This window comes from Sapajus apella, unplaced genomic scaffold (genome assembly GCF_009761245.1).
Source record: "Sapajus apella isolate SASKATOON/1434 unplaced genomic scaffold, GSC_monkey_1.0 scaffold2, whole genome shotgun sequence".
Lineage (NCBI taxonomy): Eukaryota > Metazoa > Chordata > Mammalia > Primates > Cebidae > Sapajus > Sapajus apella.
In genome coordinates this window covers 69367873-69381025 of record NW_022436942.1, presented here as the reverse complement: position 1 = coordinate 69381025, position 13153 = coordinate 69367873, and the positions used below count along the sequence as shown (strand labels likewise).

General features: G+C 48.4%; 1 protein-coding gene across 5 annotated transcripts in view; it reads right to left on the bottom strand.

Moving 5' to 3' along the window:
• CUX2 (cut like homeobox 2) overlaps nt 1–13153 on the bottom strand; it is a 320706-nt gene that overhangs the window by 81823 nt on the left and 225730 nt on the right. For all 5 annotated transcript variants that reach the window (XM_032239509.1, XM_032239525.1, XM_032239520.1 and 2 more), the window contains one exon: nt 8758–8836. In XM_032239509.1, the coding sequence (XP_032095400.1) occupies nt 8758–8836 (79 nt within the window). The remainder of the gene's footprint in view (nt 1–8757; nt 8837–13153) is intronic.

Sequence of the window (13153 nt, the reverse complement as noted above, 5' to 3'; positions counted from 1 at the left end):
TTCAAATGTAAATATTTAAAAATTAAGAACACAGAAGTACTAAAAAAAACCCCCTCATACCCTTGAGGTGAGAAAGGTTTTTAAAAACAGGACCTGATATTCAGAAGCTACAAAGCAAATGTTTGCTAAGATTTCTTGCTTTCTACAAATATTTTTTTGAATGCCTGCTACATACCATAGACGAGAGACATTATACACTAAGTTAAGAAGCAAAAGACGAACCAGGGGAGAAGATATGAAACATGTATACCTGGACAAAGGGTAGTATCCCTCATATACAAAGAGTGTCTACAAATCAATAAGAAAATAATTCACTCTCTGGTAGAAAAATGGGCTAAGGAGACATAAACCAGAGATTTCTAAAGGAATAAATATAAATGCTTTATAATATGTGAAAAGATATTTAGTGAACTAGTAAATAAAGGACTGCAATATAAAATCAGCAAGGAGAAGCACATTCTTTCTGGTCACTGATCCTAGGATTGTGGTCAATACAAGGGTACGATGTATTTTTCCTTCCCAGGTTTCCTTCTTGGTACAGCACAGCACCAACAGGCTGTGCATTCCCAAGCACCCTAACAGCCCCGTGTTGGAGAGGGGTTAGGTAAATTACAATACAGCCACACAAGAGATTGTTAGGCTTATACAACGAACCAAAGTTATTTGAGATCTGTAATCACACAGGGAAATATGAATGCTTCGTGTCAGAGAAAGGAAACAAATCCAAACGGTACCATAGAATCAGTGACTGTTTTGAAAAAGTACACAGGGAAAAAACGCAGTAAAGAAAAACAACAAAACGCTTTTCTAGCGGGTCGTTTTCCCTCTTTCTGTTTCTCTCTATTTTCTGACGTTGACAGCACGCATATGCTACTTTTATAATGGAGGAGACAAATTTAAAAACGTTAAATGTTGTAGAGCATTTTCCTGTTCTATCAGCTCAGGAACCCTGTCGCCTGCACCACTGCTTACCTGACATCCCTGATGACAGACAGAACCTCACAGAATCGACAGCAGACGGTCGTCACTCCTATAACGCTTACACCCGGATGCCAATGGGCTGCAGATTACTCAACCCTGCTGAATGCTTTCATGTACCGCGTAGCAAATCCTCATGTCACCCCTGAGGAGGTTCTATTACTATCCCTCTTCTAAAGACACAGAAACCAGAGCTCAGAGAGGTTAAAGCCCCTGGCCAAGGTCACACAGCACAAAAACACCGAGCTGAGTTCCACTCAGATGTGTCTGCCTCTATAGCCCGAGCACCTCCCTGACCAGCCTCGCCCCCCAGGAGAAGGAGCAGGGGGAGAAATCCCTGCCAGGAATCGCAAATCTGCATCAGATTCGTAAAGACCGAAGCACAGCAGAAAACAACGTTTTGGGGCACTCACCTGTCTCTTATCTCCTCAGCAGCGTTCATCTGCCTCCCTCATTTCCTCCTGCCTTGTTTTATTTATTTATTTTTTCTTTTTCTTTTTTCCTTTTAACTAATCACTTAGTTAACAAGTTAGCCTTCTGAAGCTTGGGTCGGTACCTAGTGACTCTATGAGTGCGATAAAGGAATCAGCCGTCACCAATACAGAAGTCAGAGAGGTTTAAATCACATCATCACCCACAACAATGACATTAATTATGCTTTTAACACGTTTTACTGCTTTTTTTTCTCACTTCACGCCACATCTGTGTGAACAATATCCAAAAGATTTACGGTTTTCTTTGGTAATTACAGACATCCAGGCTGCACACTTATCAAAATACTTGCTGAGCCATCAGGCTCTGTCGTATTCTCTGCCAAAGATCTGTGTTGGCAGCAGTCACTCAAAACAAAAATGTTGAATCAGGACTTGTGTGGCTTCGGGTGGCGGGGAGGAGTATTTCGACAAATAATTTGCCTGTCAAGAAATATAAAAACAGGAGCGTGCGCGTCCCGGTGAATTTTCCAGGAGTGTTATTTTTACGGAGGGGGTTGGCGCTGGGGGGCCAGCAGTGAGCAGGGAAGCTGGGAGCGCCCAACACACATCTGACATTTGGTTCTTGTGTCTGAGGATAAAATTTAATGAGAACAAAAATATGTCTTCCTAATTCCCCTAAGAAATCATTAAAACATTTTGTTATTCTTAAATGTCTCGAAAATGAATTAGAGGCCCTAAAGGGGCTGTTCGTATGGTACGTCTCCATCAGTTAAGGCTCCTCATTCTCTAACTCGGTGACAGCTGGGGACAGCTCTCCCGCCCCTGCATTTCTGGGGAGGAGAGCTGGGAAATCAGACTCGTGGAGTCAGCACTGGGTTTGAAATGACCTCGCTGCTCCTGGGCTTTGGAGAGAGAGGAGAGAGGGCACACGGACCTTCCAGAAAGTTCCAAAGCAATCTTGGGACCTCGAGTGGCCCCTGGTCTGTGACTTTTTTTTGAAACGAAGACTTACTCTGTTGCCCAGGCTGGAGTGCAGTGGGGCGATCTCGGCTCACTGCAACCTCTACCTCCAGAGTTGAAGTGATTCTCCTGCCTCAGCCTCCCGAGTAGCTGGGACTTACAGGCAGCCACCACCACTCCTGGCTAATTTTTGTATTTTTAGTAGAGATGGGGTTTCACCATATTGGCCAGGCTGGTCTTGAACTCCTGACCTTGTGATCTGCCTGCCTCGGCCTCCCAAAGTGCTGGGATTACAGGCGTGAGCCACCGCGCCCGGCCGTCCTGTAACCTGTTTTAATGGTCTTCTCTCCAGAAAGATGAGGGTCCCATGAGAACACACTCTCAAATGAGGGCTCGTTTCCAAGAGGGGGGCAGTAAGCCCCTTCTGTTTCCCTCTGTCTTCCTGCTTCTCTGTACTCCCAAGCACTAGACATCTGGTATCCCTCTGTGACTGTGGTGACAGGCTATGTGACTGATGATCTGGTCACTTCTTCCACTCAAAGGCAAGCCTCTGAGGGCTGGGACCATGTCGGTGTTTGTGGGCTCACAGCTGTGTTCCCAGTGTCTAGCAAGTGCTGGGCACACAGTAGGCACTCAATAAATGCTATCTGAGTAAACAAACACAAGATGAGCGTGGAAGGGGGGTCTCATTGAAAAAGTATCTCTTTACTCCAAGTACCTTTCCTCCCGTTTTTGCTGCAGAGTCTTATTTCTAATATTAAACAATTATTAGGTGCCTACTGTGTACCAGGTTCTGAGTACACAAATTCAGTATGATTCAGTTCAAGTCTTGGTGCATTTCACGTCTCCTAGGAAAGCTGGACACGTATGTGGTAAGGAGAGTAGTCAACACTTAGTAAGCACCTACTATGTACTGTGAAGCTTGATGCCTCCCAATAACAGTACGAGGCAGGTTCTAATATTATTCCCAATTTATAGAAGAGAAGACTGCAGCTCAGGAAGGTGAATTAATTCCTCTACAGTTACGCAGTGAGTTACTGACATAAACAGGATTTGAATCTGGGTCTTTGAGCCTGGAAGCACAAGCATGTCTCAGTGCTGCCCCCTGGTGTTACAATTGAGGTACTATGGGGTCCCGTGGGAGAGCGCCACCTGGGGACCCCCGGGAGGCGTCTCTGGGGTCTGTACAGGGTCATCCTCCAATGTCATTTGTTGCTGACACGGTGGGACCCAAAGGATCGAAAAACGTGGGAAATAAGAGGGTGTCTTTTTCTAGATATCACTGATGAGAGTGGAGACATTATAAGCAAAAAGGTGGCAAGGAATGGTGCCACCGGGCCTCTTGGCCATGCGTGTGGTATGGCTGGCAGTGACGGTGATAATGACCCCAGCTGCAGACACATGGGCTGTCTCGGCCTGGTGCCATAGTGCCATGTCCAGGCAGGGAGCACTGCCTGCAGCTGTGCCGTCAGCTCTTGCCATCCTTCCGCTCTCATCGCTGGGAAACCCACGTGGTTCACTGTTCCTGTGAGTGCGGGATGGGGCGGAGCATGGGACACAGGCAGCAGACGCCTGTGTACTGGCGAATGTCCACCCCAAAAGGATACCGCTGCGTCCTAACACCTGGAACCTGTGTATGTGACTTTATTCAAAGTGTCTTTGAGCTGGGCATGGTGGCTGCACCTGCAGACCCAGCCACTCAGAGGCTGAGGTGCGAGGATCACTTGAGCTCAGGAGGTCGAAGCTGCAGTGAGCCCAAGATTGCACGACTGCACTCCAACCTGGGCAACAGAGCGAGACCCTGTCACTTCAAAAAAACAAAACAAAACAAAAAACGCCAAAGTGTCTTTGCAGGTATAATTAAGGATGAAATCAACCTGGATTATCCAGGTGGCCCCTAAATCTAATGACAAGTGTCCTTATAAGAGAAAGGAGGTTGGGCACAGTGGCTCACACTTGTAATCCCAGCTACTTGGGAGGCGGAGGTGGGAGGATCACTTGCGGCCAGGAATTTGAGACCAGCCTGGGCAACATGGTGAGACTTTGGGACTACAAAAAATAAATTAAAAACATCAGCTGGGCTCAGGAGCCTGAGGCAGGAAGATCATTTGAGCCCAGAAAAGTCCGAGGTTGCAGCGAGCTATGATCACACCACTGCGCTCCAGCCTGGGCAGCAGAGCAAGACCTCATATATATTTTTTAAAAAGGAGAGAGAGAGAGAGAAAGGAGAGGGAGATTGAGACAGAGAAACAGAGCAGAGACTGGAGAAACCAATGTAGCCAGAAACCAAGGCCCTCCTGGAGCCACGAGGAGCTGTAAGAGCCAGGAAGGACCCTCCCGAGCCTTCGGAGAAAGCATAGCCCTGTTGACACCCTGATCTTGGGCGTGTGGCCTTCAGAACGAGGACCGAATGAATCTGTTGTTTTAAGGCATCCATGGTAATTTATTACGACAGCCCTAGGAAACTAACGCAGCCTTCCACGTGCAGCCGGCTTGTCACACGGAGCAGAGTCTGGAAATATTTGTTATACATGACAGGACCTGCGTCACATCTCCCTGCCTGTGAGACCTTGGCCATCAGGCTCAACCTCTCTGTGCCACAGGGAAGCGAGCTGCTTGGACCTGCTTCCACAGGGTGTGTGAAATGCAGGGCACAGAACAAAGGCAACTTCTACAGCAGGCCTGTGATCCCAAACTTTCACCAGGGGCATGGTGGCTGCACCAGGATCACCAGGGGAGCTTGGTACAATTCAGAAGCCGATTCCATGGGCTGGGGATGGGACCTGAGATTCTGTATTTATTCCTTCCTTTCTCCCTCCCTCCCTTCCTTTCTTCTTCTTCTTTTTTTTTTTTTAGATGGAGTCTCGCTCTGTCGCCAAGGCTGGAGTACAGTGGCACAATCTTGGCTCACTGTAACCTCCACCTCCTGGGTTCAAGTGATTCTCTTGCCTCAGCCTCCTCAGTTGCTGGGATTACAGGCACGTGCCACCATGCCTGGCTAATTTTTAAAATTTTATTTTTAGTAGAGACAGGGTTTCACCATATTGGCCAGGCTGGTCTCCAACTCCTGACCTCGTGATCTGCCCCCTTTGGCTTCTCAAAGTGCTATAATTGCAGGCATGTGCCACCACACCTGGCCCCTCTTTCTTTTTCTTTTTTTTCTTTTTTTTTTTGACAGGGTCTTGCTCTGTCGCCCAGGCTGGAGTGCAGTGGCATGGTTTCAGCTCACTGTAGCCTCCACCTCCCGGGTTCAAGCAATCCTCCTACCACAGCCTCCCAAGTAGCTGGGACCACAGGCACCCGCCACATGCCCAGATAATTTTTGCATTTATTGTAGGGACAGGGTTTCTCCATGTTGCCTAGGCTGGTCTCAAACTTCTGGCTTCAAGCGATCCTCCCGCCTTTGCCTCCCAAAGTGCTGGCATTACCGGCTTGAGCCACCCCCGGCTGAGACTCTAACCAGCATTTCTAACCAGCTTGCAGGTGAGGCCGATGCTCCTGGTCCACAGAGCACACTTTGAGTAGCAACAGGCCAGAAGACCTCCCGCCTCATCCAGCCCATGGGCTGTCACAGGGCAAGCTTCGTCGGCACTGCTGGGTTAGTGCCCCAGGGCTGCAGAAAAACGGCAGCACCAACTGGGGGCTGAAAACCACAATTTATTCTCTTGTAGTTCTGGGGACCAGAAGTTCAAAATCCAGACCTTGGCAGGGCTGTACCCCCTCTGAAGGCTCTGGGCGAGGATCCTTGTCTTCTCCAGCGTCTGGTGGTTGCTGGCCATCTTTGGTCTTCGGGCCTTGTAGCGACATTCCTCCCTCCTACCTCTGCCTCTGTTTTCACACGGCTTTCCTCAGTGGCTGTCTCTGTACCCTCACCTCTACTTTTTTTTTTTTTTTTGAGACAGGGTCTTGCTCTGTGGCCCAGGCTGGAGTGCAGTGGTGTGATCTTGGCTCATTGCAACCTCCTCCTCCTGGGTTCAAGTGATTCTCCTGCCTCAGCCTCTCCAGTAGCTGGGATTACTGGCTCACATGCTACCACACCTGGCTAAGTTTTGAACTTTTAATAGAGACGGGCTTTCCACATGTTGGTCAGGCTTGTCTTGAACTTCTGACCTCAAGTGATCCTTTTTGAGCCACCGTGCCCAGCCCAATACTTCTTATGACAGCAGTCATTGGATTTAGGGTTTGCCCTAAAACTGGGATGATCTTATCTCGAGATCCACTGATTTTCAATAAGGTCATGTTTTGGAGTTCCACGTAGACATAAATTTTGGAGGCCGCACTATCCAACCCACTACAGTTGCCCCAGATAAAGGTACAGCGGACTTTCCCACCCCAAATACAAAATCCCAGAAATGACCCTGACATCAAACCTAAACGACTCCTGTTCTCTGCGGCTTGGTTTGCAGTGGTACAGCTCAGGGTGTGATGTCATTGTCCTCTTCACAGGCCCCAGCCCCAAACACCCCCCGTAGTGCTGATTTCTGCCACTGTGTGGAAGGATGGGGAAAGGACTGGGGGAGGTCTGGGCGGGGAGAGTTAGCCAGCAAGGTCTCCTCCGGGCTTTGCCATTGGTACGCGGATGGTTTCAACACCTGGGCTCCTGTTTCTGGGTCAGTAGGGGATGGGCCATTTAAATAAGGGAAAGTTTTGGCCAGGTGAGGTGGCTCACAGCTGTAATCCCAGTACTTTGGGAGGCCCAGGTAGGTAGATCACTTGAGACCAGCAGTTCAAGGCCAGGCTGGCCAACATAGGGCGACCCTGTCTCTACTAAAAATACAACAATTTAGCTGGGCACAGTGGTGCCTGCAGGTAGTCCCAGCTACTTGGGAGGCTGAGGCAGGAGAATCGCTTGAACCCGGGGGTCAGAGGTTGCAGTGAGCTGGGATCGCCGCACCACTGCACTCCAGCCTGGGTGACGAGCAAGACCGTCTCAAAGATAAAATGAGGGAAGCTTTTGTGGACGTCCGGCATATGTATAGATCCTTCGTGTACAACCAAACGTTCTCAAACTGTAACCCAAGCCAGAACTGAGAAACCATAGCCCCAGCACCCAGAGGCCCTCCCAGGAACGCTCACCCCCTGCAAGTGAAATCGCTATCTTGATTTCCAATAGTACAGGTTGACTTTTTTTTCTACTTAAGGTGAAATTCATACAACAGAAAATGTATCATTTTAACGTGAACGATTCAATGGCATTTAGTACATTTTTGATGTTCCACAACCACTTGCTGTATTTAGTTCCAGAACATTTTTATCCCCCAAAAAGAAACTCACATGGTTAAGCAGTCACTGTCCAATCTCCCTCCCGCGAGGCCCCGGCAACCAGCAAGCAACTGTGTCTCTAACTATGTCTTTGCCTGTTCTCATGTAAATGGAATCCTACACTACGTGGCCTTGGTTTCTGCTTCTGAAACTCAGCACTGTGTTTTCGAGGTTCATCTGCATCGAAGCACACATCAGAGCTCCATATTCTTTTTTTTTTTTTTTTTTTGAGACAGAGGACAGAGTCTTGCTCTGTCATCCAGGCTGGACTGCAGGCGCCATCTCGGCTCACTGCAACCTCAACCTTCTGGGTTCAAGCAATTCTCATGTTTCAGCTTCCTGAGTAGCTGGGATTACAGGTGCCCACCACCACACCCAGCTAATTTTTGTATTTTTAGTAGAGATGGGGTTTCACCATGTTGGCCAGGCTGGTCTTGAGCTCCTGACCTCGGGTGACAGGCCTGCCGCGGCCTCCTAAAGCGCCGGGATTACAGGTGTGAGCCACTGCGCCCAGCCCTCCACTCCTTTTCATGGCTGAGTAATACTCCCTAGTAGGTGGAGGCCACATTTTGCTTGTGCATCCATCTGTCGATGGCCGTGTGGGTTGCTTCCCCCTTTTGGCCACTGAGTAAGGTTAATCGCCGGTTTTTAGATTTTCTGTAGATGGAATCATACAGGATGTGCTCTTCTGGGGCTGCCTTTTACTCAACAGCAGATTTTTGGAGTTGGCTGCGTCATTCTGGAGGAGGCACTGGAGGTCCTGTCTCTATTGCCACCTGGGGGCAGAGAGCACTGGTTGCCCTCAGTCTTCTGTGCCAATGGGATGGAGACTCTAGTGGGTAAGACGCCAGCTCCTCAAGGAGGTCTAGGTGGGGTATCTCACCAGGAGCCCCCTAAGGCAGGCTCCTGGCTGATGTGGCAACATGATGAGGGAAGATGGGGGGTGTCCTGTGGGGACATGTCACACCAGACTGGCTACAACCCCCCTGCCCTATGCAGAGTGCCTGGCCTTACCGGGGAGCCCAGGCGTGTCTCCACATCCCACCTCAGAGTCCCTGTGTCACAGTCCTAATGGCTATTTACTGTCGTTAACTATTCAATTACGGAGCCAAGGATTTCTTACCTGGTGCTTCAATTAATTGCTTGTAAACACTCAGAAAAGCCGCCTCCGCCTCCTGACTTCTCTTACTAAGAGCCACCACCTTTGGAGACAACAAGAGAAAGGGTCACGTGTAACTATGGCATCTGCGAGGAAATTTCATCTTTTTGTTTGTTTTTTCTGCAAGAAAACACCTGCAGGTTTTTTTTTTTTTTTTTTTTTTTTTTGAAGGAGTCTCTCTCTGTCGCCCAGGCTGGAATGCTAGAGCGCAATCTTGGCTCACTGCAGCCTCTGCCTGCCGGGTTCAAGTAATTTTCTTGCCTCAGCCTCCTGAGTAGTGAGGATTATAGGCACCCGCCACCATGCCTGGCTAGATTTTTTTACTTTTGGTAGAGACGGGGTTTGGCCCTGCTGGCCACGCTGGTTTCAAACTCCTGACCTTAGGTGATCCGCCCACCTCAGCCTCCCAAAGTGCTGGGATTACAGGCATGAGCCACCAGGCCCGACCACATATTTCTTTTTTTGAAGAGATGGGGTCTTGCTACATTGCCCAGGCTGCTCACAAACTCCTGGGCTCAAGCCATCCTCCTGCCTTGGCCTCCCAAAGTGCCCGGATTAGGCCCCCCCCCACCGACGCACCTGGCCTTAGTCAGTTTCTACCTATGCAAACATGGGATGGGGGAGGGGCAAGGAGGAGAAATGAAGGCTAAAAGTATGGGCTCTGGAGTTAGAAAATCTGGGTTGAAAGCCCAGCTCCACTGTGTGCAGGCTGTGTGACCTTGGGCAAATCACTGTCCCTCTCTGATTCTCAGTTTCATCTGTAAAACTTGGGGTATATGACAGGACCTACCACCAAGGCCTGTTGGGATTAAATGGAGCTGCACCTTAGTGCTGAGGACAGGGCCCGTACACAGCGTGTTGGTAACACCTGTTATTAGTAAAGGGTAGACTGGAAGTTCAAATATGATACATGTTTTAGGAAAGCAGGACACGTCTGGAGAATATTTCTTGCCACTGCAAATTAAAGAGAAATTGCTACAGCTATCATAAGATATCAAACAACTTCAGCAAATACTGGAGGGTAACAGAATTACCTTCTTTGAAAGCGGTGGAAATGTATGGTGGCTGTTGAGCAAATGATTAAAAAAGGTTAGTTTCAGGCTGGGAGTGGTGACTCACGCCTCTAATCCCAGCGCTTTGGGAGGCTGAGGCGAGAGGACTGTTTGAGCCCAGGAACCAGGCTGACCAACGTCGTGAGACCCTGTTTCTACAGAAGACAAAAGAATGAACCAGGCATGATGGTGTGTGCCTGTTGTCCCAGCGACTCAGGAGGCTGAGCCAGAGGACTGTTTGAGGCCAGGATTTCAAGGCTGCCATGAGCTATGATCGCACCACTGCACTTCAGCCTGGGCAACAGAGCGAGATCCTGTCCCAAAAAAAAAAAAAAAAGATCCATTACAAAAGCTTGGTAATCCCTCTCACTGTTATTCTGAGAAAGTCCCCGGTCTCTCACCTTCCAGCACGAATACAGCCTCTCATTCCCTCAACAAACGTTTCCTGAGCACCTGCTATGTGCCAAGCACTGTGGGCTGAGAACCCAGCCACGAATAAGGCGGACTCGGGCCCCACCCTTATGGGACTTACAGTCCGGCCGGGACACTGGCATTAAGGCAGCTTCCCCAGATGACTTGTTAATTACAAGTGCTGAAGGCTTGGAAGAAAAGCCCAGGGTGGCCCTGGGAGTATGCAATTCGTGGGGGTGGGGGTGGAGGGACGCAGAGGAGGCTGACCCAGTTTGGTAACAGAACATCAGGAATTATTTCCCCGAGAAGGGGAAGTCACTGTAGGGAGGGCAGAAAAAAAAGTTCTAGAAGCTGGACAAAGGGAAAATCACCAAGCCACGGGTATTTTCCTTAATTTACATTTATTTATTGATTGATTGATTTTGAGACAGAGTCTTACCCTGTCGCCCAGGCTGGAGTGCAGTGGCATGATCTCAGCTCACTGTAAACTCCGCCTCCCGGGTTCAAGTGATTTTCCTGCCTCAGCCTCTCAAGTAGCTGATTACAGGTACGTGCCACCACACCCAGCTAATTTTTTGTATTTTTAGTAGAGATGGGGTTTCACCATGTTGGCCAGGCTGGTCTCGAACTCCTGACCTCAAGCGATCCACCTGCCTCAGCCTCCCACATTGCTGGGATTACAGGCCTGAGCCACCGCGCCTGACCCCGTGCGTAGATTTTTATCCTTGCTTAGAGGGACAAGATTCAGTTTCCACTCTGGGGACATGTGGTTGAGTGGATGACACAGCTACGGCCAACAGGAACCATAACACAGGACGAGGTGCAAACATTGGCGGCTCCTGTGAGCCCCGAGGAGGGGGCAAGTAATTCAGAATCTTGGTCAGGGGGCATCCCTGATGGGCTAATAAAAAAAAATGACACCAAACATTTACCGTGTGCCACAGCGTTCATGATAGTCTGTCTCCATGGGCACACCAATCACCGAATGGCTGCTGCCACCCACCCCATTGTACAGATTAGAAAACTGAGGCTCAAGGAGGTCAAGCCACTTGCCCAAGGTCACCCGGTTAGCAAATGGCAGGGGCAAAAGTCACACCAGGTCTGGGGATTCAAATTGCCGTTATGAATTCAAATGCTGCCTTCCTTTTGTCCTGGTTAGAAAAATTACCCCAGCCAGGGGCCCTGCAAACCAACTACAGCTGCCCTGGGTGAGAGGCTGAGGTGCTGGTGACTTGGCACCCGAGAAAACCATGAGAAACCAAAGCAAGTCATGTCTCGGGCCTCAGACGAAGGATGACCAAAGATCAGCTGGAAGAATCACTCAGTGTTCCATTTTACAGCCGCCTGAGCTGAGGCGTGTGGTGGCTGGGTCTGAGGAAAGACACTGACCTCCCGGGAGAGACTGAGCAAGGTGGGGACAAGTGCTGCAAGAGTCCTTTCATGTTTCCCTGTCCCTGCCTATAGCGCCCCCTGCTTTCCCTTCGTGGCAATTACCATTTGTAATGGAGCATGATTTACTTCTTCCAGTGGGGAAGGCTCAACGTAACATTGTAAGGAGGGTAAGAGTTTTGGTGTTAGTCTTCCCCACTGGAGCTGAGCTGTTTAATATGGCAGTCACCGGTCTGTGTACCACTGAGTACTGGAAATGCAACGATTCCAAACTGAGACGGTTGTAAGTGTAAAAGACAGCATTTCTAAGTCTTAGAATGAAAAAGGAATGTAAAATACCCCAACCTACATATATGTGGGGTGTGTGTGTGTGTGTGTGTGTGTGTGTGTATGTGTGTGTGTATATATATATATGTATATATGTGTGTATATATATATATATACGTATATATATGTATATATACACATATGCATATATATATATATATATATATTTTTTTTTTTTGACAGAGTCTCACAGTGTCACCTAGGCTGGAGTGCAGTGGTGTGATCCTGGCTCACTGCAACCTCCGCCTCCCAGGTTCAAGCAATTCTCCTGCCTCAGCCTCCTGAGTAGCTGGGATTACAGGTGCCCACTACCATGCCTGGCTAATTTTTTGTATTTTAGTAGAGACAGGGTTTTGCCACATTGTCCAGGCTGGTTTCCTGAGGTCAGGCAATCTGCCCGCCTCGGCCTCCCAAAGCCAATAATTTTTATATTGATTATATTTTGAAATGATAACATTATGAAGATATCAGGCTAAATAAGATATATTTTTAAAATTAAATTTCTTAGAAAATTCTTATTTTTTATTTTTGAGACAGAGTCTCACTCTGTCACCAGGCTGGAGGGCAGAGTAGCTGCAATTACAGATGTTTACCACCACGCCCGACTGATCTTTGTATTTTTATTAGAAACGGGGTTTCACCATGTTGGTCAGGCTGGTCTTAGACTCCTGATCTCAACTGATCTGTCTGCTTCAGCCTCCCAAAGTGATGGAAATACAGGCATAAGCTACTGTGTTCAGCTATATTTCTTACTTTTTAAAATGTAGCTACCAGAAAATTTTAAATTAAAAATGTGGCTTGTGTTCTATTTCTATTAGGCAGTGTTGATCTCATGCATCAGTGGTTGGCAATCTTTGGTTCTTGGGCTGAATCCTGCCCTCCATCTGTTTGTGTTAATAAAGTTTTATTGGAACACAGCCACAGTTATTCTTTTAAGTGTCTATGACTGCTTTCCAGGTACCTGGGCAGAGTTGTGTAGTTGTGAAAGAGACTCTGCTGTCTGTGAAGCTAAAAATATTTTCTATCTGGCCCCTTACAGAAAACAGTTAGCTGATCCCTGCCTTAGGGGTTCATCTAAAAGTTGGACAATATTTTTAAAAGCAGAGATTAAAAATTATCCTGAGGCCAGGTACAGTGTCTCACACCTATAATCTCAGCACTTGGGAGGCCAAGCTGGGAGG